At 50.1% G+C, this 22,900-nt stretch overlaps 1 protein-coding gene across 9 annotated transcripts in view; it reads right to left on the reverse strand.

The window, feature by feature from the left end:
* Positions 1 to 22,900, reverse strand: part of LOC147107224 (NAD-dependent protein deacetylase sirtuin-3-like) — a 68,894-nt gene that overhangs the window by 11,510 nt on the left and 34,484 nt on the right. For 6 of the 9 annotated variants that reach the window (XM_086008433.1, XM_086008436.1, XM_086008432.1 and 3 more), the window contains 5 exons: positions 13,053 to 13,285; positions 6,627 to 6,773; positions 5,649 to 5,749; positions 3,865 to 4,026; positions 2,615 to 2,827 (listed from right to left, as the gene is read on the reverse strand). In XM_086008433.1, coding sequence (XP_085864559.1) covers positions 2,615 to 2,827; positions 3,865 to 4,026; positions 5,649 to 5,749; positions 6,627 to 6,773; positions 13,053 to 13,285 — 856 coding nt within the window. The remainder of the gene's footprint in view (positions 1 to 2,614; positions 2,828 to 3,864; positions 4,027 to 5,648; positions 5,750 to 6,626; positions 6,774 to 13,052; positions 13,286 to 22,900) is intronic. The other 3 variants (XM_086008439.1, XM_086008438.1, XM_086008440.1) reach the window with 3 other exon arrangements.

Below are 22,900 nucleotides of genomic sequence, written 5' to 3' on the forward strand. Positions count from 1 at the left end.
TCGGAGGGGCAGTACTGAGGGAGCGCCGCACTGTCGGAGGGGCAGTACTGAGGGAGCGCCGCACTGTCGGAGGGGCAGTACTGAGGGAGCGCCGCACTGTCGGAGGGGCAGTACTGAGGGAGCCCCGCACTGTCGGGGGGCAGTACTGAGGGAGCGCTGCACTGTCGGAGGGCAGTACTGAGGGAGCGCCGCACTGTCGGAGGGGCTGTACTGAGAGAGCGCCGCACTGTCGGGGGGCAGTACTGAGGGAGCGCCGCACTGTTGGAGGGGCAGTACTGAGCGAGCGCTGCACTGTCGGAGGGGCAGTACTGAGGGAGCGCCGCACTGTTGGAGGGGCTGTACTGAGGGAGCGCCGCACTGTCGGGGGGCAGTACTGAGGGAGCGCCGCACTGTCGGGGGGCAGTACTGAGGGAGCGCCGCACTGTTGGAGGGGCAGTACTGAGGGAGCGCCGCATTGTCGGAGGGGCAGTACTCATAGAATCATAGAATGTTACAGCACGGAAGGGGGCCATTTCGGCCCATCGTGTCCGCGCCGGCCAACAAAGAGCTGTCCGGCCTAATCCCACTTCCCAGCTCTTGGTCCGTAGCCCTGCAGGTTACAGCATCCCAAGTGCACATCCAAGTACTTTTTAAATGTGGTTAGGGTTCCTGCCTCTACCACCCTTTCAGCCAGTGAGTTCCAGACCCCCACAACCCTCTGGGTGAAGAAGTTTTCCCTCAAATCCCCTCTAAACCTTCCCCCAATTACTTTAAATCTATGCCCCCTGGTTTTTGACCCCTCTGCTAAGGGAAATAGGTCCTTCCTATCCACTTTATCTAGGCCCATCATAATTTTATACACCTCAATAAGGTCTCCCCTCAGCCTCCTCTGTTCCAAGGAAAACAACCCCAGCCTATCCAGTCTTTCCTCATAGCTAAGATTCTCTACTCCCAGCAACATCCTTGTAAATCTCCTCTGTACCCTCTCTAGTGCAATCACGTCCTTCCTGTAATGTGGTGACCAGAACTGCACGCAGTACTCTAGCTGAGGCCTAACTAGTGATTTATACAGTTGAAGCATAACCTCCCTGCTCTTGTATTCTATGCCATGGCTAATAAAGGCAAGTATCCCGTATGCCTTCTTAACCACCTTATCTACCTGTCCTGCTACCTTCAGGGATCTGTGAACATGCACTCCAAGGTCCCTTTGTTCCTCTACACTACTCCGTGTCCTACCATTTAATGTGTATTCCCTTTCCTTGTTAGCCCTCCCCAAATGCATTACCTCACACTTCTCCAGATTGAATTCCATTTGCCACTGTTCTGCCCACCTGACCAATTTATTGATATCTTCCTGCAGTCTGCAGCTTTCGTCTTATCAACCACAGCCGATTTTAGTATCATCTGCAAACTTCTTAATCATACCCTCTATATTCAAGTCAAGATCATTGATATATACCACAAAAAGCAAGGGACCCAGTACTGAGCCCTGCGGAACCCCACTGGAAACAGCCTTCCAGTCACAAAAACACCCATCAACCATTACCCTCTGCTTCCTGTCTCTGAGCCAGTTTTGAATCCAACTTGACACTTTGCCCTGGGTTCCATGGGCTTTTAACTTTGTGACCAGTCTGCCATGTGGAACCTTATCAAAAGCTTTGCTAAAGTCCATATAAACTACATCAAACGCACTGTACTGTACTGCACAGTACTGAGGGAGCTCTGCACTGTCGGAGGGGCAGTACTGAGGGAGCGCCGCACTGTCGGAGGGGCAGTACTGAGGGAGCGCCGCACTGTCGGAGGGGCAGTACTGAGGGAGCGCCGCACTGTCGGAGGGGCAGTGCTGAGGGAGTGCTGCACTGTCGGAGGGGCAGTACTGAAGGAGTACTGCACTGTCGGAGGGGCAGTACTGAGGGAGCGCCGCACTGTCGGAGGGGCAGTACTGAGGGAGTGCCGCACTGTCGGAGGGGCAGTACTGAGGGAGCGCCGCACTGTCGGAGGGGCAGTACTGAGGGAGCGCTGCACTGTCGGAGGGGCAGTACTGAGGGAGTGCTGCACTGTCGGAGGGGCAGTACTGAGGGAGCGCCGCACTGTCGGAGGGGCAGTACTGAAGGAGTACTGCACTGTCGGAGGGGCAGTACTGAGGGAGCACCGTACTGTCGGAGGGGCAGTGCTGAGGGAGTGCCGCACTGTCAGACGGTCAGTACTGAGGGAGTGCTGCACTGTCGGAGGGGCAGTACAGAGGGAGCGCCGCACTGTCGGAGGGGCAGTACTGAAGGAGTACTGCACTGTCGGAGGGGCAGTACTGAGGGAGTGCTGCACTGTCGGAGGAGCAGTCTTTCGGATAAGATGTTAGATCTGGGTGCTGTACTGTGGTTAGTTCTGGACAATGTACTCTAGGTGTGGTGGGGAGCACAGAAAAGGGAAACCAAGGTGATCCTGAGCTCAAATGGTCTGCAGCCTGAGAGCAGCATGTGGAGCAGATGAGGATCAGGGGCAGCTGGAGGAGTGAGTGTTGGACGGGAGCGAGTGTGGGGTTCAGGCCCCTTCCTGTGCCCCACCTCACAGGCCTCCTGCCCCCCCTTGCCCCCAGTCAGTGCGCCCCGAGATTTGTGCTTGGTCGAGGAGTGTGCACCTGCTCGTGCTCCCTGGTGAGCAGTTCGTGAATCTCCTCGTTCCATCCCAGCATCTCTGAAAACTTCTTCACTCCTCCGACAATGTCCCCCAGTTCCACAACATCATTGCTCCTCCGGGGGTTCCGAGTGATCGATCCCACCAGGTCCTGATTGATGAGGACTCGCGGCACCCAATTCCTCACCATCTCCGACAGACTCGCAAATGGCTCCACCTGAAAGATTGCCGCAGGTGTAAGTGATCGGGGAATCCAAACTGCTTCAATTCCTCACCGTCGCCCCGCTCCCCGACCCCCTCCTCCGCCCCGTCCCCGCCCCTGCCCCTGCCCCACTCCTCCGCCCCGTCTCCAACCCTGCCCCCCTCCTCCGCCCCGTCCCCGACCCTGCCCCCCTCCTCCGCCCCGTCCCCGACCCTGCCCCCCTCCTCCGACCCGTCCCCGACCCTGCCCCCCTCCTCCGACCCGTCCCCGACCCTGCCCCCCTCCTCCGCCCCGTCCCCGACCCTGCCCATCCCCCACTCCCCACAGTCAGCATTAGGTCAGTGTCTGGTCAGTGTCTGGTCAGTGTCCGGTCAGTGTCAGGTCAGCGTCCGGTCAGCGTCAGGTCAGTGAGCGGTCAGTGTCAGGTCAGCGTCCGGTCAGCGTCAGGTCAGTGTCAGGTCAGCGTCCGGTCAGTGTCTGGTCAGCGTCCGGTCAGTACAGTATCGGGTCAGTGTCCAGTCAGTGACCAGTCAGCATCAGGTCAGCATCAGGTCAGCGTCCGGTCAGTGTCGGGTCGGTGTCCGGTCGGTGTCCGGTCAGTGTCGGGTCAGCGTCCGGTCAGTAAAGTATCGGGTCAGTGTCCGGTCAGTACAGTGTCGGGTCAGTGTCGGGTCAGTGTCGGGTCATTGTCCGGTCAGTGTCCGGTCAGTGTCCGGTCAGTGTCCGGTCAGTGTCGGGTCTGTGTCGGGTCTGTGTCGGGTCTGTGTCGGGTCTGTGTCGGGTCTGTGTCGGGGTCTGTGTCGGGGTCTGTGTCGGGGTCTGTGTCGGGGTCTGTGTCGGGGTCTGTGTCGGGGTCTGTGTCGGGGTCTGTGTCGGGGTCTGTGTCGGGGTCTGTGTCGGGTCTGTGTCGGGTCTGTGTCGGGTCTGTGTCGGGTCAGTGTCGGGTCAGTGTCGGGTCAGTGTCGGGTCATTGTCGGGTCTGTGTCGGGTCTGTGTCCGGTCAGTGTCGGGTCAGTGTCGGGTCTGTGTCCGGTCAGTGTCCGGGGCCTCACCTCGAGTGACGTTCCCAGGATGATGAGGAGATCTGCGAACGGGAAGTCGATGAGCTGCCGGTGGAAATTCTGTGGCAGCTGTTCCCCGAAAAAGACGATGTCCGGTTTGATAACCCCGGAGCAGGCGGGGCAGTGAGGCACCTTACTATCCATAACGTCACCCTGCGGCCAAACCCGGGGCACAGAGAGGGTCAGCAACTCGCAGACACTCAGCACATCACCCGGCGCAGTCACCTCATCAACAGGTCAAACATCGGCACATCCCCCCCATTCATCCCCTCCCCCACTCCCCCGCCCCCCCTCCCCCGCCCCCCCACTCCCCCCCTCCCCCACTCCCCCCCACTCACACCCTCCCCCCACTCACCCCCTCCCCCGCCCCCCCACTCACCCCCTCCCTCGCCCACTCCCCCCTCCCTCCCCCACTCACCCCTCCCCCGCCCCACTCACCCCTCCCCACTCACCCCTCCCCCACTCACCCGTCCCCCACTCACCCCCTCCCCACACCCCACTCACCCACTCCCCCACTCCCCCCCACTCACCCACTCACCCCCTCACCCACTCCCTCACACTCTCACCTTACTCTCTCCCCCAGCACCTCCCCCCAGCTCTCTCCTCCCTAACCCCCTCCCCACTCTCCCACCCCTCCCTCTCCCCTCCTACTGCGCCGAGGCTCCCATTCCCCGGGGAGACTCCGCACCATCAGGAGAGGAGGGGAAACTGGTGGAAACGCGAGTACTGAAGCAGGAGGACTCTCTTTGCCCACTGGCGACGGTCGTGCGCGGACTCGGTTCGGGGAGGTTTATGGGATGTCAAATGCTGCTGCAGCAATCCGAGTGCGGGGACTGACACTGCCCGAGTCTGCCCCGGGGCTGCGAGTCTCTCGCTGGGGGGCCGGGAAAGTATTCTGGGGCCGGGATCGGGCCTGTGGGGCCAGGATCGGGATTCCAGGGCTGGGATCGGTATTCCGGGGCCGGGATCGGTATTCCGGGGCCGGGATTGGGATTCCAGGGCTGGGATCAGTATTTCAGGGCCAGGATCGGTATTCCAGGGCCGGGATTGGTATTCCAGGGCGGGGATCGGTATTCTGAGGCCAGGATCAGTATTCCGAGGCCAAGATCGGTATTACAGGGCTGCGACCAGTATTCCGGGGCCGGGATCGGTATTCCGGGGCCAGGATCGGTATTCCGGGGCCAGGATCGGTATTCCGGGGCCAGGATCGGTATTCCAGGGTTGGGGTCGATATTCCAAGGCCGGGGTTGGTATTCTGGGCCCAGGATCTGTATTCCAGGGCTGGGATGACGTATGAGGAGAGATTGGGTTGATTGGGCTTATACTCGCTGGAGTTTAGAAGAATGAGAGGGGATCTCACTGAAACTTATAAAATTCTAACAGGACTGGACAGACTAGATGCAGGAAGGATGTTCCCGATGGTTGGGGAGTCCAGAACCAGGGGTCACAGTCTAAGGATAAGGGGTAAGCCATTTAGGACAGAAATGAGGAGGAATTTCTTCACCCAGAGAGTGGTGAACCTGTGGAATTCTCTACCACAGAAGGCGGTGGAGGCCAATTCATTAAATATATTCAAGAAGGAGTTGGATATATTTCTTAAGGCTAAAGGGATCAAGGGATATGGGGAGAAGGCAGGGACAGGGTACTGAGTTTGGATGATCGGCCATGATCTCATTGAATGGCGGAGCAGGCTCGAGGGGCCGAATGGCCTACTCCTGCTCCTATCTTCTATGTTTCTCTGTTTCTATGGGCTCAGTATTCCGGTATTGCCTTACCCGCAGCTGTTCCCAGGAGAAGGTCTCCTGACAGACGGTGCAAGTTGCTGTGGCGAATGTTCCATGAGCTTCCACCAGCTTCTCCGGCGGGATTCCGGCCACTGAAAGAAAAAGCGAGACGGTGCCCGCGAGCGGTCAGTGAGTGGACAATAAGCACCCTTCCCTCCCCCTCCTCTGAGGAGGGTAACGGGTCCATGGGCACGGATGGCTCTCCGAGCACCCACTCGACCCACCGTCTGTGCGAACTGGACAGTGGGCTATTCAACTGTGAGAGGCATCACGGTCAAATTCCTGTCTCACACAATGTCCACACATTGCTGGGTCAAAATCCTGGAACTCCCTCCCTAACAGCACTGTGGAAGCACCTTCACCACACGGACTGCAGCGGTTCAAGAAGGCGGCTCACCACCACCTTCTCGAGGGCAACTGGGGATGGGCAATAAATGCCGGCCTTGTCAGCGACGCCTACATCCCATAAAAATGAATCAAAAGAAACAGGGGGAGGCCATGGTGGGGGGGGAGGGTCCAGGTGAGCGGGAATTTAAAAAGTCAATGAGAAATGAGAAAGCAATAGAGCAGGATAGAGATGGGGGAAATAATAACCAGAGTGTGACAGGAAGGGACAGAATGTTTAAAAATAAGAGTGCAACAGAAAATGGGGCTAAAACAAAGAGAAATGGTAAAAAGACAAAGTTAAAAGCTCTAGAGCGATTTGGACAGACTGGGCGATTGGGCGGATAAATGGCAGATGCACTATAATGTGGACAAGTGCGAAGTTATCCACCTTGGGTGCAGGAACGGGAGGGCAAATTATTATTTAAATGGCAATAGATTGGGAGAGGGGGAAGTACAGAGAGACCTGGGTGTTCTTGTACACCAGTCACTGAAGGCGAGCATGCAGGTGCAACAGGCGGTCAAGAAGGCAAACGGTATGCTGGCCTTCATAGCAAAAGGGTTAGAATACAGGAACAGGGATACCTTGCTGCAGCTGTACAGGGCACTGGTGAGACCACACCTCGAGTACTGTGTACAGTTTTGGTCGCCTCATCTGAGGAAGGATGTTCTTGCCATGGAGGGGGTGCAGCGGCGATTCACCAGGCTGATACCAGGAATGGCGGGAATGACCTATGAGGAGAGACTATGTAGTTTAGGGATGTACACACTGGAGTTTAGAAGATTGAGAGGGGACCTCATAGAAGTGTATAAAATTCTGACAGGTCTAGACAGACTGGATGCAGAAGGAATGTTTCCCTTGGCGGGTGAGAACAGAACTAGAGGACATAATTTAAGGATAAGGGCTAAACCATTTAGGACAGAGATGAGGGGGAATTTCTTCACTCAGAGAGTGGTGAACCTGTGGAACTCATTGCCACAGAGGGCAGTGTACGCCAGCTCATTAAATATATTTAAGAGGGAATTAGATATATTTCTACGGGCAAAAGGGGTTAAGGGTTACGGAGAGAAGGCGGGGACGGGATACTGAATTAAAGGATCAGCCATGATCTCATTAAATGGCGGAGCAGGCACGAAGGGCCGAATGGCCTACTCCTGCTCCTATCTTCTATGTATCTATGTATCTATATCTGAACGCACGCAGCATTCGTAACAAGATAGATGAGTTGACGGCACAAATTGATACAAATGGGTATGATCTGATCATCATTAGAGACATGGTTGCAAGGTGACCAGGGCTGGGAACTGAATATTCCAGGGTATTTGACAATTCGGAAGGATAGACAGAAAGGAAAGGGAGGTGGGGTGGCTTTGTTGGTAAAGGATGGGATCAGTGCAGTGGTGAGAAGTGAGATTGGCTCAGAAGATCAAGATGTAGAATCAGTTTGGGTGGAGATAAAAAATAATAAGGGGGAAAAGTCTCTGGTGGGCGTAGTCTACAGGCCCCCGAACAGTAGCAATATTGTTGGACAGAGTATAAATCAACAAATAATGGAGGCCTGTAAAAAAGGTACGGTAATAATCATGGGTGATTTTAATCTCCATATTGATTGGACAAATCAAATTGGCCATGGTAGCCTGGAGGAGGAATTCATAGAGTGCATCCGGGATGGTTTCCTAGAACAGTATGTAATGGAACCAACCAGGGAGCAGGCTATCTTGGATCTGGTACTGTGTAATGAGACAGAATTAATAAATGATCTCATAGTAAAGGATCCTCTAGGAAAGAGTGATCATAGCATGGTTGAATTTCAAATTCAGTTGGAGGGTGAGAAAGTTGCATCTCAAACCAGTGTCCTGATCTTAAACAAAGGCAATTACAATGGCATGAGGGCAGAACTGGCTAAAGTGAACTGGAAAAATAAATTAAAGGGTAAGACAGTTGAAATGCAGTGGCGGACATTTAAGGAGATATTTCATAACTCCTTAAAGGATCCCCTTGGAATGAGTGACCATAACATGGTTGAATTCCATATTCAATTAGAGGGTGAGAAGGTTGGATCTCAAACAAGCGTGCTAAGCTTGAATAAAGGGGACTATGAAGGTATGAGAGCAGAATTGAGTAGAGTGGATTGGGAAAATAGATTAAAGGGTAAGACGATACATGATCAGTGGTGTACATTTAAGGAGTTATTTTACAACTTCCAAAAAATATATATTCCACTGAGAAGAAAAGGGTGTAAAAGAAAAGACAGCCATCCATGGCTAAGTAAAGAAATTAAGGATAGTATTCGACTAAAAACAAGGGCATATAAGGTAGCCAAATCTAGTGGGAGGATAGAGGATTGGGAAAACTTTAAAAGACAGCAAAAAATAACAAAAAGATTGATTAAGAAAGGGAAGATAGATTATGAAAGTAAATTAGCAAAAAATATAAAAACAGATAGTAAGAGTTTTTATAGTTATATAAAAAGAAAAAGGGTGGCTAAAGTAAATGTTGGTCCCTTAGAGGATGCGACCGGGAAATTAATGGTGGGAAATATGGAGATGGCAAAAACACTGAATGAATATTTTGTATCAGTCTTTACAGTAGAAGACACTAAGAATATCCCAACACTGGACAAACAGGGGGCTATAGGGGGGGGAGGAGCTAAACACGATCAAAATCACTAAGGAAGTGGTACTCGGTAAAATAATGGGACTCAAGGCGGATAAATCACCTGGACCTGATGGCTTACATCCTAGGGTCTTGAGGGAAGTGGCGGTAGGGATTGTGGATGCATTGGTAATAATTTTCCAAAACTCCCTGGACTCAGCAAAGGTCCCAGCAGACTGGAAAACTGCTAATGTAATGCCCTTATTTAAAAAGGGCAGTAGACAGAAGGCTGGAAACTATAGACCGGTTAGCCTAACATCTGTGGTAGGTAAAATATTGGAGTCCATTATTAAGGAGACAGTAACAGGACATTTGGATAATCATAATTTAATAGGACAAAGTCAGCATGGTTTTATGAAGGGGAAGTCATGTTTGACAAATTTGCTGGGGTTCTTTGAGGAAGTAACATATAGGGTGGATAAAGGGGAACCAGTGGACGTAGTGTATTTAGACTTCCAAAAGGCATTTGACAAGGTGCCACACAAAAGATTATTGCTTAAGATAAAAAATCACGGGATTGGGGGTAATATTCTGGCATGGATAGAGGATTGGCTATCTAACAGAAGGCAGAGAGTTGGGATAAATGGTTCATTCTCGGACTGGCAATCAGTAACTAGTGGTGTTCCACAGGGGTCAGTGCTGGGTCCCCAACTCTTTACAATCTATATTAACGATTTGGAGGAGGGGACCGAGTGTAACATATCAAAGTTTGCAGATGATACTAAGATGGGAGGGAAAGTAGTGAGTGAGGAGGACATAAAAAACCTGCAAGGGGACATAGACAGGCTAAGTAAGTGGGCAGAGATTTGGCAGATGGAATACAATACTGGAAAGTGTGAGGTTATGCACTTTGGCAGGAAAAATCGTAGAGCAAGTTATTATCTTAATGGCAAGAAACTGGAAAGTACTGAAGTACAAAGGGATCTGGGGGTCCTGATGCACGAAACTCAAAAGGTTAGTATGCAGGTGCAGCAAGTGATTAAGAAGGCCAATGGAATGTTGGCTTTCATTGCTAGGGGGATAGAATATAAAAATAGGGAGGTATTGCTTCAGTTGTACAAGGTATTGGTGAGACCGCACCTGGAATACTGCATACAGTTTTGGTGTCCATACTTAAGAAAAGACATACTTGCTCTCGAGTCAGTACAAAGAAGGTTCACTCGGTTAATCCCGGGGATGAGGGGATGGACATATGAGGAGAGGTTGAGTAGATTGAGACTCTACTCATTGGAGTTCAGAAGAATGAGAGGCGATCTTATTGAAACATATAAGATTGTGAAGGGGTTGGATCGGGTGGATGCGGGGAGGGTGTTCCCGATGATGGGTGAAACTAGAACTAGGGGGCATAGTCTTAGAATAAGGGGCTGCTCTTTCAAAACTGAGATGAGGAGGAACTACTTCACTCAGAGGGTGGTAGGTCCATGGAATATGCTGCCCCAAAAAGCTGTAGAAGTTACATCATTACATAAATTTAAAAATGAAATAGACAGTTTCCTAGAAGTAAAGGGAATAAAGGGTTATGGGGAGCGGGCAGGAATTTGGACATGAGTCTAGGTTCGGATCGGTCATGGCCCTGTGGGTAGCGGAGCGGGCCCAGGGGCCGTGTAGCCTAATCCTGCTCCTATTTCGTGCGTCTAATTCTGTTAGATTCAGGAGATGGTTCTGTGATAGTAGATTGGCGGTTAGGATCAGATCAGCCATGATCTTATTGAATGGCGGAGCAGGCTCGAGGGGCCGATTGGCCTACTCCTGCTCCTATTTCTTATGTTCTTATGTTCTCTGAACAAAGATATATTCGAGTGCGAAAGAAAGATTTTAAGAGAAGGGAGCACCATCCCTGGCTAACTAAGGAAGTAAAGGGTGGTATCAAATTGAAAACGAAGGCATACAATGTTGTCAAGATTGGTGGGAGACCAGAGGATTGGGAAATTTTTAAAAACCAGCAAAGGATGACTAAAAAAAAGAGAGAAGATGAATTATGTGAGTAAACTGGCAAGAAATACTAAAACAGAAAGTAAGAGCTTCTACAGGTATATAAAAAGGAAGAGAGTAGCTAAAGTAAACATTTGTTCCTTAGAGGATGAGACTGGGGAATTAATAATGGGAATGGGGAAATGGCAGAGACTCTGAACAAACATTTTGTACCTGTCTTCACATTAGAAGACACTAACAGCATCCCAATAATCGATAATCAAGGGGCCACAGGGAGTGGGGAACTAAAGACAATCACTATCGCTAAGGAAAAAGTACTTGGTAAAATAATGGGACTAAAAGATGACAAGTCCCCTGGACCAGATGGCCTGCATCCCAGGGTCTTAAAAGAAGTGGCTACAGAGATAGTGGATGCATTGGTTGCAATATACCAAAATTCCCTGGAGTCTGGAGAGGTCCCAGCGGATTAGAAAACCACAAATGTAACATCCCTATTTAAGAAAGGAGGGAAACAGAAAGCAGGGAACTATAGACCAGTTAGCCTAACATCTGTCGTTGGGAAAATGCTGGAGTCCTTCATTAAGGAAGCAGTAGCAGGGCATTTGGAAAACATACTGCAGTCAAACAGAGTCAGCATGGTTTTAGGAAAGGGAAATCATGTTTAACAAATTTGCTGGAGTTCTTTGAGGATGTAACGAGCAGGGTGGACAAGGGTGAGCCAGTGGATGTGGTGTATTTGGATTTCCAGAAGGCATTCGATAAGGTGCCACATAAAAGGTTACTACATAAGATAAGAGCTCACGGAGTTGGGGGTAATATATTAGCATGGATAGAGGATTGGCTAACTAACAGAAAGCAGAGAGTCGGGATAAATGGGTCATTTTCCGGTTGGCAAACGGTAACTAGTGGGGTGCCACAGGGATTGGTGCTGGGGCCTCAACTATTTACAATCTACATTAATGACTTGGATGAAGGGACCGAGTGTTATAAATCTCATCATCAAGAAACTACTTATGAAATAACGCTGAAGGCCAGCTGGTGGCGCCGTCCAAGGAGTATAAATACTCGGGCGTGGGTCCCAGCTTGCCAGGGACATTTTGTAAGACAAGGAACTAGTGAAGTTCAACTAGACCTCCATGTTCTGAAACAAGTTGATTAAAGCCTTGCTTTATACTCAAACCAAGTGCGTAGTGAGTTTTATTACATCATCGAGTGTAATGTAACCAAGTTTGCGGATGATACAAAGATGGGTGGGAAAGCAAATTGTGCAGAGGACTCAAAGAATCTGCAAAGGGGTATAGACAGACTAAGTGAGTGGGCAAACATTTGGCAGATGGAGTATAATGTGGGAAAGTGCGAGTTTATACACTTTGGCAGGAAAAATAAAAAAGCAAATTATTATTTAAATGGAGAGAGATTACAAAATGCTACAGTTCAGAGGGACCTGGGGGTCCTTGTGCATGAAACACAAATAGTTAGCATGCAGGTACAGCAAGTAATCAAAAAGGCAAATGGAATGTTGGCCTTTATTTTGAGGGGGTTGGAGTATAAAAGTAGGGAAGTCCTGCTACAACTGTACAGGGTATTGGTGAGACCACACCTGGAGTACTGCGTACAGTTTTGGTCTCCTTATTTAAGGAAGGATATACTTGTATTGGAGGCAGTTCAGAGACGATTCACGAGGTTAATTCCAGAGATGAGGGGGTTGACTTATGAGGAAAGGTTGAGCAGGCTGGGCCTATACTCATTGGAATTTAGAAGAGTGAGAGGTGATCTTATTGAAACATATCAGATACTGAGGGGGCTCGACAGGGTAGATGCAGAGAGGATGTTTCCCCTCGTGGGGAAATCTAGAACTCGGGGGCACAGTCTAAGAATAAAGGGTCGCCCTTTTAGAACTGAGATGAGGCGGAATTTCTTCTCTCAGAGGGTCGTAAACTTGTGGAATTCTCTGCCCCAGAGAGCCGTGGAGGCTGGGTCATTAAATACATTTAAGGTGGAGATAGACAGATTTTTACAAGATAAGGGAGTGAAGGGTTATGGGGAGCGAGAAGGGAAGTGGCTTTGGGCCCAAGATCAGCCATGATCTTATTGAATGGCGGAGCAGGCTCGAGGGGCCCAGTGGCCTATTCCTGCTCCTATTTCTAATGTTCTTATGTTCATTCAGCCCCTTGAGCCTGCTCCGCCATTATTCAGATCATGGCTGATTTCCATTTACCCATCTTAGCTCCGTATTCCTCGATACCCTTACCCAACAAAAATCTACCGATCACAGTCTTGAAATTTTCAATTGACCCCCAGCACCCACAGCCTTTTGGGAGAGAGTTCCAGATTTCCACTCCCCTTTGAAAAAGTGCTTCCTGATTTCACTCCTAAATGTGCGATCTCTATTGTCTTCCCCCCGCACACTCTACGTTGCTTACTTCGCTCTAGACCGTCGATGTTCTGCGTGTACATTCGCAGCAGGAAGCCCTTCTGGTGCAGGAGTCTGACAAAGTAGTGAGTGTAGTTGGGCTTGCAGTGTCCAGGATACAGCGCCTTGGCCAGAGCAAAGAAAGGCTTCGGATTGTGGAAAAAGTAATTGATTTCAAAGATGGCTTCTGGGTATGGGATGTCGTACTGCTGTAGATTATCGTACAGCCCGCTGCCCGGTGACCTGTGTGGGAAGCAACGGAAATTAATATTAAAACAATTCAACACTAAGCAACTGGAACTGGAATCATTCACGGCAGAACTCGCTCATTTATCGATCTAGTGTCAGCCGTGGCTCAGTGGGCAGCACTCTCACCTCGGAGTCAGAAGGTTGTGGGTTCAAGTCCCACTCCAGAGACTTGAGCACAAAAATCCAGGCTGACATTCGCAGTGCAGTACTGAGGGAACGCCGCACTGTCGGAGGAGCAGTACCGAGGGAGCGCTGCACTGTCGGAGGGGCAGTACTGAGGGAGCGCTGCACTGTCGGAGGGGCAGTACTGAGGGAGCGCCACACTGTCAGAGGGGCAGTACTGAGGGAGCGCTGTACTGTCGGAGGGGCAGTACTGAGGGAGCGCTGCACTGTCAGAGGGGCAGTACTGAGGGAGCGCTGCACTGTCGGAGGGGCAGTACTGAGGGAGCGCTGTACTGTCGGAGGGGCAGTACTGAGGGAGCGCTGTACTGTCGGAGGGGCAGTACTGAGGGAGCGCTGCACTGTCGATGGGGCAGTACTGAGGGAGCGCCGCACTGTCGGAGGGTCAGTACTGAGGGAGCGCCGCACTGTCGGAGGGGCAGTACTGAGGGAAGGCCGCACTGTTGGAAGGGCAGTACTGAAGGAGGGTCAGTACTGAGGGAGCACTGCACTGTCGGAGGGGCAGTACTGAGGGAGGGTCAGTACTGAGGGAGTGCTGCACTGTTGGAGGGGCAGTACTGAGGGAGTGCCGCACTATCGGAGGGTCAGTACTGATGGAGTGCCGCACTGTCGGAGGGTCAGCAGTGAGGGAGCGCTGCACTGTCGGAGGGTCAGTACTGAGGGAGCGCCGCACTGTTGGAGGGTCAGTACTGAGGGAGCGCTGCACTGTCGGAGGGTCAGTATTGAGGGAGCGCTGCACTGTCGGAGGGGCAGTACTGAGGGAGCGCCGCACTGTCGGAGGGGCAGTACTGAGGGAGCGCCGCACTGTCGGAGGGGCAGTACTGAGGGAGCGCCGCACTGTCGGAGGGACAGTACTGAGGGAGCGCTGCACTGTCGGAGGATCAGTATTGAGGGAGCGCTGCACTGTCGGAGGGACAGTACTGAGGGAGCGCCGCACTGTCGGAGGGACAGTACTGAGGGAGCGCCGCACTGTCGGAGGGACAGTACTGAGGGAGCGCCGCACTGTTGGAGGGTCAGTACTGAGGGAGCGCTGCACTGTCGGAGGGTCAGTATTGAGGGAGCGCTGCACTATCGGAGGGGCAGTACTGAGGGAGCGCCGCACTGTCGGAGGATCAGTATTGAGGGAGCGCTGCACTGTCGGAGGGGCAGTACTGAGGGAGCGCCGCACTGTTGGAGGGACAGTACTGAGGGAGCGCCGCACTGTCGGAGGGACAGTACTGAGGGAGCGCCGCACTGTCGGAGTTGCCGTCTTTCAGATGAGGCGTTAAACTGAGGCCCCGTCTGCTCTCAGGTGAACATAAAAGATCCCATTGCACTATTCTGAAGAAGAGCAGGGGGAGTTCTCCCCTGGTGTCCTGGGGCCAATATTTATCCCTCAATCAACATAACAAAAACAGATTATCTGGTCATTATCACATTGCTGTTTGTGGGAGCTTGCTGTGCGCAAATTGGCTGCTGCGTTTCCTACATTACAACAGTGACTACACTTCAAAAGTACTTCATTGGCTGTAAAGCGCTTTGGGATGTCCTGAGGTCGTGAAAGGCGCGATAGAAATGCAAGTCTTTCCTTTTAGTTCAGATGTCACGTCAACAAATCAAAACACAACAATCTTAAACAACTGTGTCCAAATCTAACAAGAAAGCCAGTCATTTGCTGCTGTTCTTTCTGACCTGGAGATGTTGGGCAATGAAGGGGAGGAGCCAAATGTCTGCCATTTTTGAGGACGACAATAATTAGTTTCAAATTGAGCTCAGAACCTTTTGGGATGAATTCCCCGCAGAGATACCTGAGCAGGTGGGTCCTGCGCTCGGGAGCCCCGAGTCCGGACAAGTGATCGGTGGCCCCTCTCTCACCTGCTCCAGTGTCCACAGATTTCTGTACTTTCATTGGGAATCATTGCCCAGAATATCTTTCCTGTCCATCTGTTGGGTTTATTCACACAGGATGGTGAAATGGTCTATTAGAAGCTTCCTACATTAGCCTGGGGTTTATCTGGGGTGGTGTTTAACCCCTCACCTTAACTCCGCATCAAGGGATCCTTCGAGGAATTTAATGTCCATTAAGTTTCCACCACAATATGGTTAAAACAGTTTTGCTTCTGTAAACCATTTATTTGAATTCGGATTCTTATGAACAACATAAACAGGAGCAGGAATCGGCCACTCGTCCCTCGAGCTTGCTCCGCCATTCAATAAGATCATGGCTGATCTTGGGCTCAAAGCCACTTCCCCGCCCGCTCCCCATAACCCTTCACTCCCTTATCTTGCAAAAATCTGTCTATCTCCACCTTAAATGTATTTAATGACCCAGCCTCCACGGCTCTCTGGGGCAGAGAATTCCACAGATTTACGACCCTGAAGGTGCTTGCTGTGTGTGAAAGGCAGAGTCGGAGGAGAAAGAGTGACAAATTGGCCAAATGTCGGGCGCCTCGTGTGTCTGTAATTGTTCGTGACCCCAACGTCACTTGAGAAACAAATGCTTCAGCCTCCCTGGGTCAGAAATCCATCTTTCGTCACAACTCAGAACAGCCAGCAGAGGGCAGCCTTTGAGCTGAAGACAATTAAAATTGCAGGTTAACACCACGGAGTTAAACCAGAGTTACTGGGAGAGCCACCGGGAGAGCCCGGAGTTACCGGGAAAGAATTACCGGGAGGGAGTTACCGGGAGAGGAAATAAGAGGGGCAAAGAGAGAGTATGAGAATAGATTGGCAGCTAACATAAAAGGGAATCCAAAAGTCTTCTATCGGCATTTAAATAGTAAACGAGTAGTAAGAGGATGGGTGGGGCCGATTAGGGACTAAAAAGGAGACCTACGTATGGAGGCAGAGGCCATGGCTGAGGTACTAAATGAGTATTTTGCATCTGTCTTCACCAAGGAAGAAAATGCTGCCAAAGTCATAGTGAAAGAGGAGGTAGTGGAGATACTGGATGAGATAAAAATTGATGAAGAGGAGGTACTGGAAAGGCTGAAACAACAACAGAAAATGCTGGAAAAACTCAGCAGGTCAGGCAGCATCCGTGGAGAGAGAAACAGAGTTAACGTTTCAGGTCTGGGACCCTTCGTCAGAACTGGAAAAAAACAGGAAATGGAACAGATTTTAAAGCAAGTGTAGTGGCTGGGAAATGGGGGAGGGGATGAAAGAACAAAAGGGAAGGTCTGTGATAGGATGGAAGGCGGGAGAAGAAAAGAGGCGTTAAGAGATATTCAAGGCGAGAGGAGATGGTAATGGGACAGGTTAAAGAACAAAGGATGGCTTGAGATGGAGTGTGAATTGCGCTGGCAGAATGAAGGACAGCTGCCATGTGGGGGAGAAGAAAAATACAAACAAAAAGTGTGGATAAAATATATATATATATATATAGGATGATAGGGTCTGAGGTTATGATCTAAAATTGTTGAACTCGATATTGAGTCCGGGACCTGTAAAGTGCCTAATCGGAAGATGAGGTGCTGATCCTCGAGCTTACGCTGAGCTTCATTGGAACAGTGTAAGAGGCCGAGGACGGTGAGGTCAGAGTGGGAGTGGAGCGGAGAATTAAAGTGACAGGCTGGCTGTACTTAAAGTAGATAAGTCACCAGGACCGGATGGGATGCATCCTAGGATGCTGAGGGAAGTAAAGGTGGAAATTGTTTTATAAAGTTTCATCATAACTTCCTTGCTTTTGTACTCTCGGCCTCTATTTATGAAGCCCAGGATCCCGTATGTTTTTTTAACCACTCTCTCAACCTGCCCTGCCACCTTCAACGATTTGTGCACAAATACCCCCAGGTCTCTCTGTTCATGAACCCTCTTTAGAATTGTACCCTTTAGTTTATATTTCCTCTCCTCGTTCTTCCTACCAAAATGTATCACTTTGCACTTTTCTGCGTTAAGTTTCATCTGCCACGTGTCCGCCCAGTCCACCAGCCTGTCTGTGTCCTCTTGACGTCTATCACTCTCCTCCTCACTGTTCACTATACTTCCAAGTTTTGTCATCTGCAAATTTTGAAATTGTGCCCTGTACACCCACATCCAGGTCATTAATATATATCAAGAAAAGCAGTGGTCCTAGAACCAACCCCTGGGGAACACCACTATATTCCTTCCTCCAGTCCGAAAAACAACTGTTCACCACTACTCTCTGTTTCCTGTCACTTAGCCAATTCCGTATCCGTGCTGCCACTGTCCCTTTTATTCCATGGACTTCAACTTTGCTGGCAATCCTGTTATGTGGCACTTTGTTGAAAACCTTTTGGAAATCTATGTACACTATGTCAACCGCATTGCCCTCATCAAACACGATTTGCCTTTAACAAATCCATGCTGTTAAACAGGCTTTAGAAATAGAGGCTGATGTAATAAAACTCACTACGCACTTGGTTTAAGTATAAAGCAAGGCTTTAATCACCTGTTTCAGAACATGGAGGTCTAGTTGTACTTCACTAGTTCCTTGTCTTACAAAATGTCCCTGGAAAGCTGGGCCCACGCCCAAGTATTTATATTTCTTGGACGGCGCCACCAGCTGGCCATCTAGTGTTATTTCACGAGTAGTTTCTTGATGATGATGAGATTTATAACATTCTTCCTGCCTAAAAGATTTGGAAGACTGACGACTTCCTCTTAATGGATTAGGCGGACCACGAATAGCCGCAGTCTTTTAGATTTTTGTTTATGGCCAGAAGGCACGTCTCCCCGGACCGTGTCTTGGTCCCTGGGCCGCTTGATCCGTACCGGTGGATCGACAGGGCCTGTGTTGCTCTGATCGACCCGAGAGAGGCTGGGGAGATCGTGACTCCGGGTGGGGGTCCCCACAGGCGCAGAACTGGCTTCGTCCCGTTGGTTAGCCGGGGATTGACCGGCGCCCTGGCCTCGGGTGGCCATCCCACGGGGAGCGCTCAGCTCCCCGAGTGGATCCGGTGGGGCAGCTGGCAGATCTCTCGATGTCCCAGGTAGGGCGTCATCTTTGGGGGAGTGCAGAGTGTCGGCATCATCCCCATGGGTCCCGCTATCAGTTGGGTCCGTGGAACCGGCTGGACAGGGGGCCAGGTCGCGGAGCGAAACGGTGGACTCCCGGCCATCAGGGTACCGCACGTGCGCGTACATGGGGTTGATGTCTGTGAGCTCTACCTCGTTGATGAGAGGATCGTTTTTAGATGATCGGACGAATCTTCGGAGCAGCACGGGGCCGGGAGCTGCCAACCATGACGGTAGAGACGTCCCATGGCTGGAGCGACGCTGGAAGCTGAAAAATCGCTCGTGAGGTGTGACATTAGTAGACGTAAAAAGGAGAGACCTAATGGAATGCAACACGTCAGGGAGCATAGTTTCCCACTGCTGGTCTGGTAGGTTGCGTGACCTCAGTGCAAGACGAACAGCGTTCCAAATGATAGCGTTGTATCTCTCAACCTGTCCGTTACCAATAGGATGGTACGGTGTCGTTTTACTTGTGGCGATTCCCCGTTGGGAGAGATAACTTTTGAGTTCGCTTGACATGAAGGAGGGACCCCGATCAGAGTGGATGAAATTGGCCGTACCGCAAAGGGAAAAGACTTGATCAAGGCATTTGATCACTGTGGAAGTAAGCATATTGGGACAGGGGAAAGCAAAGGGAAAGCATGAATATTCGTCCACCATAATCAGTAAGTAGGTGTTTCGCGTTGAGGAGGGCAATGGCCCTTTAAAATCAATGCTGAGTCGCTGCATAGGCTGCGTAGCGTGTATGAGCGAGCCATCCGATGGACGGAAGAATTGCGGTTTTAATTCCGTACAAATTCTACAGGAGGAGCACGTTCTTTTCACATCTTCTGTAGAAAATGGGAGATTTTTAGATCGCACAAAGTGCAACATATGGGTAACGCCAGGATGGCATAAGTCAGTATGAAGATCCGCAAGAGTCGAAGTTGACACAGAAGAGCAGAATGCCCGCGTAAGGGTATCCGGGGCCACATTCTCTTTGCCGGGTCAACAATGTATGGTGTATCCAAAGGCGGCCAATTCCATCCTCCAGAGTTGTATTTTGTTATTCTTGATCTTAGTGCATTTCCGGTTATCCAGCATAAAGGCCACGGAGCGTTGATCGGTTATAAGTGTGAAATGGTGACGAGCGAGAAAATGACTCCATTTATGTACCGCTTCGATGATGGCCGTAGCCTCCTTCTCGACAGGAAGATAATGGAGCTCGCTACCCTGCAAAGTTCTGGACAGAAATGCAACGGGTCGACCACCTTGATTCAAGGTAGCTGAGATCGCCACATCCGATGCATCGCACTCGACCACAAAAGGAAGATTTTCATCAATGGAACGAAGTGTGGCTTTTTCCAGTTGTCGCTTGAGGAGGTCGAAAGCTGAAATAGCCGTTGTCTCCAATGGAAATGACTTAGCGTGAAGCAGGGGCTGGATCTTGTCGGAGAAGTGGGGTATCCATTTCACATAATAGGCGAACATGCCGAGTGCCCGACGAAGAGAGCCGAGATTCGTAGGGGGAGGGAGTTCCTGAAGCGGACAAAGTCGCTCCGGATCCGGTTTGATGACACCATTGCCCACCCAGTAGCCAAGGATGTTGACTGATGGTACTGATTTCACAGATTTGGACTCATTTAAGGTTAAGTTGCGACGACGGAGAACGTCAAAAAATTTCTGGATGTTGGCATCGTGCTCCTTCTGGTCATGACCAGCAATGGTGATATTATCCAGATATGGAAAAGTGTCCGTTAAGTTCTCCTGTTTGACTAGGCTATCCATTGCCCGTTGAAAGACGGCCACCCCATTGGTGACCCCAAATGGAAGGCGACAAAACTGGTAAAGCCGACAATTGGCCTCAAAGGCCGTATACTTTGTCAGAGTCCTTTAACGGTACTTGATGGTATGCGCTCTTTAAATCAAAAGTTGAAAATGCCTTGTAGTTGGCAATGTTATTGACCATGTCATCGATGCATGGTAGTGGGTAGGCATCCAGGTCGGTATACTGGTTAATAGTTTGCGAGTAATCGATGCAAAGACATTTCTTGTGTTGCTTCAGAGGATTTTTAACAACGACGACTTGAGCCCGCCAGGAAGATGAACATGGCTCAATGATACCGTCAGCTAGAAGGCGAGAGATTTCTGCCTCGATAAAGGATCGATCATCTTGGCTGAAACGTCGTGATTTAGTGACTATGGGCTTACATCGGGGGGAAAGATTGGCAAACAAGGAGGGCTCATCGAGCGAAGCCGCCAAAAGCGCACAAAACGGTATTTTGCAAATAGTAAGCTCCGGCTTTGACCCTCCAAACTCGAAAGTGAGTCTTTTGTGTTGTTTCTGGAAATCCTGTCCCAGGAGCACATCACTGCATAGGTTCTTGAGCACCCCGAGCCGGGTGGAGAAATAAGTACGGCCATTGAGAATAAGGTCGACAAGACAAAAGCCGGAAGAGTTGGTGGTCAGTGCCGTCAGAGCCATTGCAATTTCCCTGTCCGAGGGGTAAATACGCAGTTTTAACTTACTGACAGCCTGCTCACTAATGAAGCTGTCAGAGCTGCATGAGTTGATTAGTGCACTCAAAATGTGTCCATTTACTGAAACCTTTGTGGCTGCATGGGACAGGCTTTGGTGAAAAACAGCTGTGATGGGAGGAGGGGCAGTTTTACCCTTGACAGCTGTAACCTTAGTAGTGGTTCTTGGGGGAGGAGCAGTTTTATAGATAGTAGCTGTAACCTTAGTAATGGCTCTTGGGGGAGGAGCAGTTTTATAGATAGCAGCTGTAACCTTAGCAGTGGCTCTTGGGGGAGGAGCAGTTTTATAGATAGCAGCTGCAAAACTAACAGGGGCTCTTGACCGGTATACCTTAGAAAAGTGGCCTTTCTTACTAACAGCGGCTCTTGACTGGCATACCTTAGAAAAGTGACCTTTCTTACTAACAGCGGCTCTTGACTGGCATACCTTAGAAAAGTGACCTTTCTTACTGCAATGATTGCAGGTTGCGTTACAAGCAGGACAGAATTTCCTATAATGGAACGCACCTCCACAGAAGAAACACTTCCTTCCAGATTGCCAAGATGTCGCTAGGGCGGGGTCGTCATCAGTAAAGGCTTCTAGGGTAGGGTTGTCATCCGCTAAGTTAGAGTCATCGTTGGTGAGGGCTTCCGCCCAAGACCTATCGAAGGAGTCATTAAAAGTGATAGCAGCAGCCCATGCACGAGGTAAAAGATAGGTATCTGCATTCCTCTTTGCTAAGTCCAGGGAACATGCCTGGTCATAGGCAGCCTGTAACTCGAGGGTTTTATTCTCCAACAGACGCTGGCGTATGAAGGGAGACATAATTCCATTAATAAAGGAATCGCGAATTAGCTCCTTCTGGTACTGCTCAGCTGTGACAGCTTTAAGGTTACAATCCTTGCTGAGCATGCGAAGCTTTTGAAGGAATTAGTCAAGTGATTCCCTGGGTTGTTGTTGAGTTGTGGCCAGTAGATGCCGAGCAAAAATTTCATTTGGGGCCTTAACATACAGTCGCTGTAATATTAGGATAGCGGAGTCATAGTCTACACAGTCTTCGATATAGTCAAACACATGAGGAGATACATAATTGGCAAGTATCTCTAATTTATCAGGAACATTCTCACCACACACCCTGAGGAAGTTGCAGAAGGTACGATACCAGTGTTTCCATACCTTAGCAGTTGTAGGTGAATTTGGGTCCAGGTCAAGATGGGTGGGTCTGAGTAGTTTGTCCATGATGGATTGATTTCTACGCCGGAGTTCCCTTCTGCAGTTGAAGTCGTAGCTGGCTGTTCCCGAAATCACTCAGAGCGTGGAGTCGATATCAAGTTGATTAAATTGATGTAATAAAACTCACTACTCACTTGGTTTGATCATAAAGCAAGGCTTTAATCAACTTGTTTCAGAACATGGAGGTCTAGTTGTACTTCACTAGTTCCTTGACTTACAAAATGTCCCCGGTAAGCTGGGCCCACGCCCAAGTATTTATACTCCTTGGACGGCGCCACCAGCTGGCCATCCAGTGTTATTTCATGAGTAGTTTCTAGATAAATGATGAGATTTATAACAGAGGTATTGAGTATGAAAGCAAGGATGTTCTGCTAAACCTTATAAATCACTGGTTGGGCCCCAGCTGGAATATTGTGTTCAATTCTGGGCCCCGCACTTTAGGAAGGCTGTCGAGGCCTTGGAGAGGGTGCGGAGAAGATTTACTAGAGTGGTCCCAGGGATGAGGGACTTCAGTTATGTGGCGAGACTGGAGAAGCTGGGATTGTTCTCCTTAGTGCAGAGAAGGTTAAGAGGAGATTTAATAGAGGTGTTCAAAGTCATGAGGGGTTTTGATGGAGTAAATAAGGAGAAACTGTTTCCAGTGGCAGGAGGGTCGGTAACCAGAGGACACAGAGTGAAGGTGATTGGCAAAAGGACCAGAGGGGAGATGAGGAAACATTTTTTTACGCAGCAAGTTGTTGTGA

Source organism: Somniosus microcephalus, chromosome 15, assembly GCF_052327205.1.
Source record: "Somniosus microcephalus isolate GS21.2 chromosome 15, FLI_Smic_1.0, whole genome shotgun sequence".
Lineage (NCBI taxonomy): Eukaryota > Metazoa > Chordata > Chondrichthyes > Squaliformes > Somniosidae > Somniosus > Somniosus microcephalus.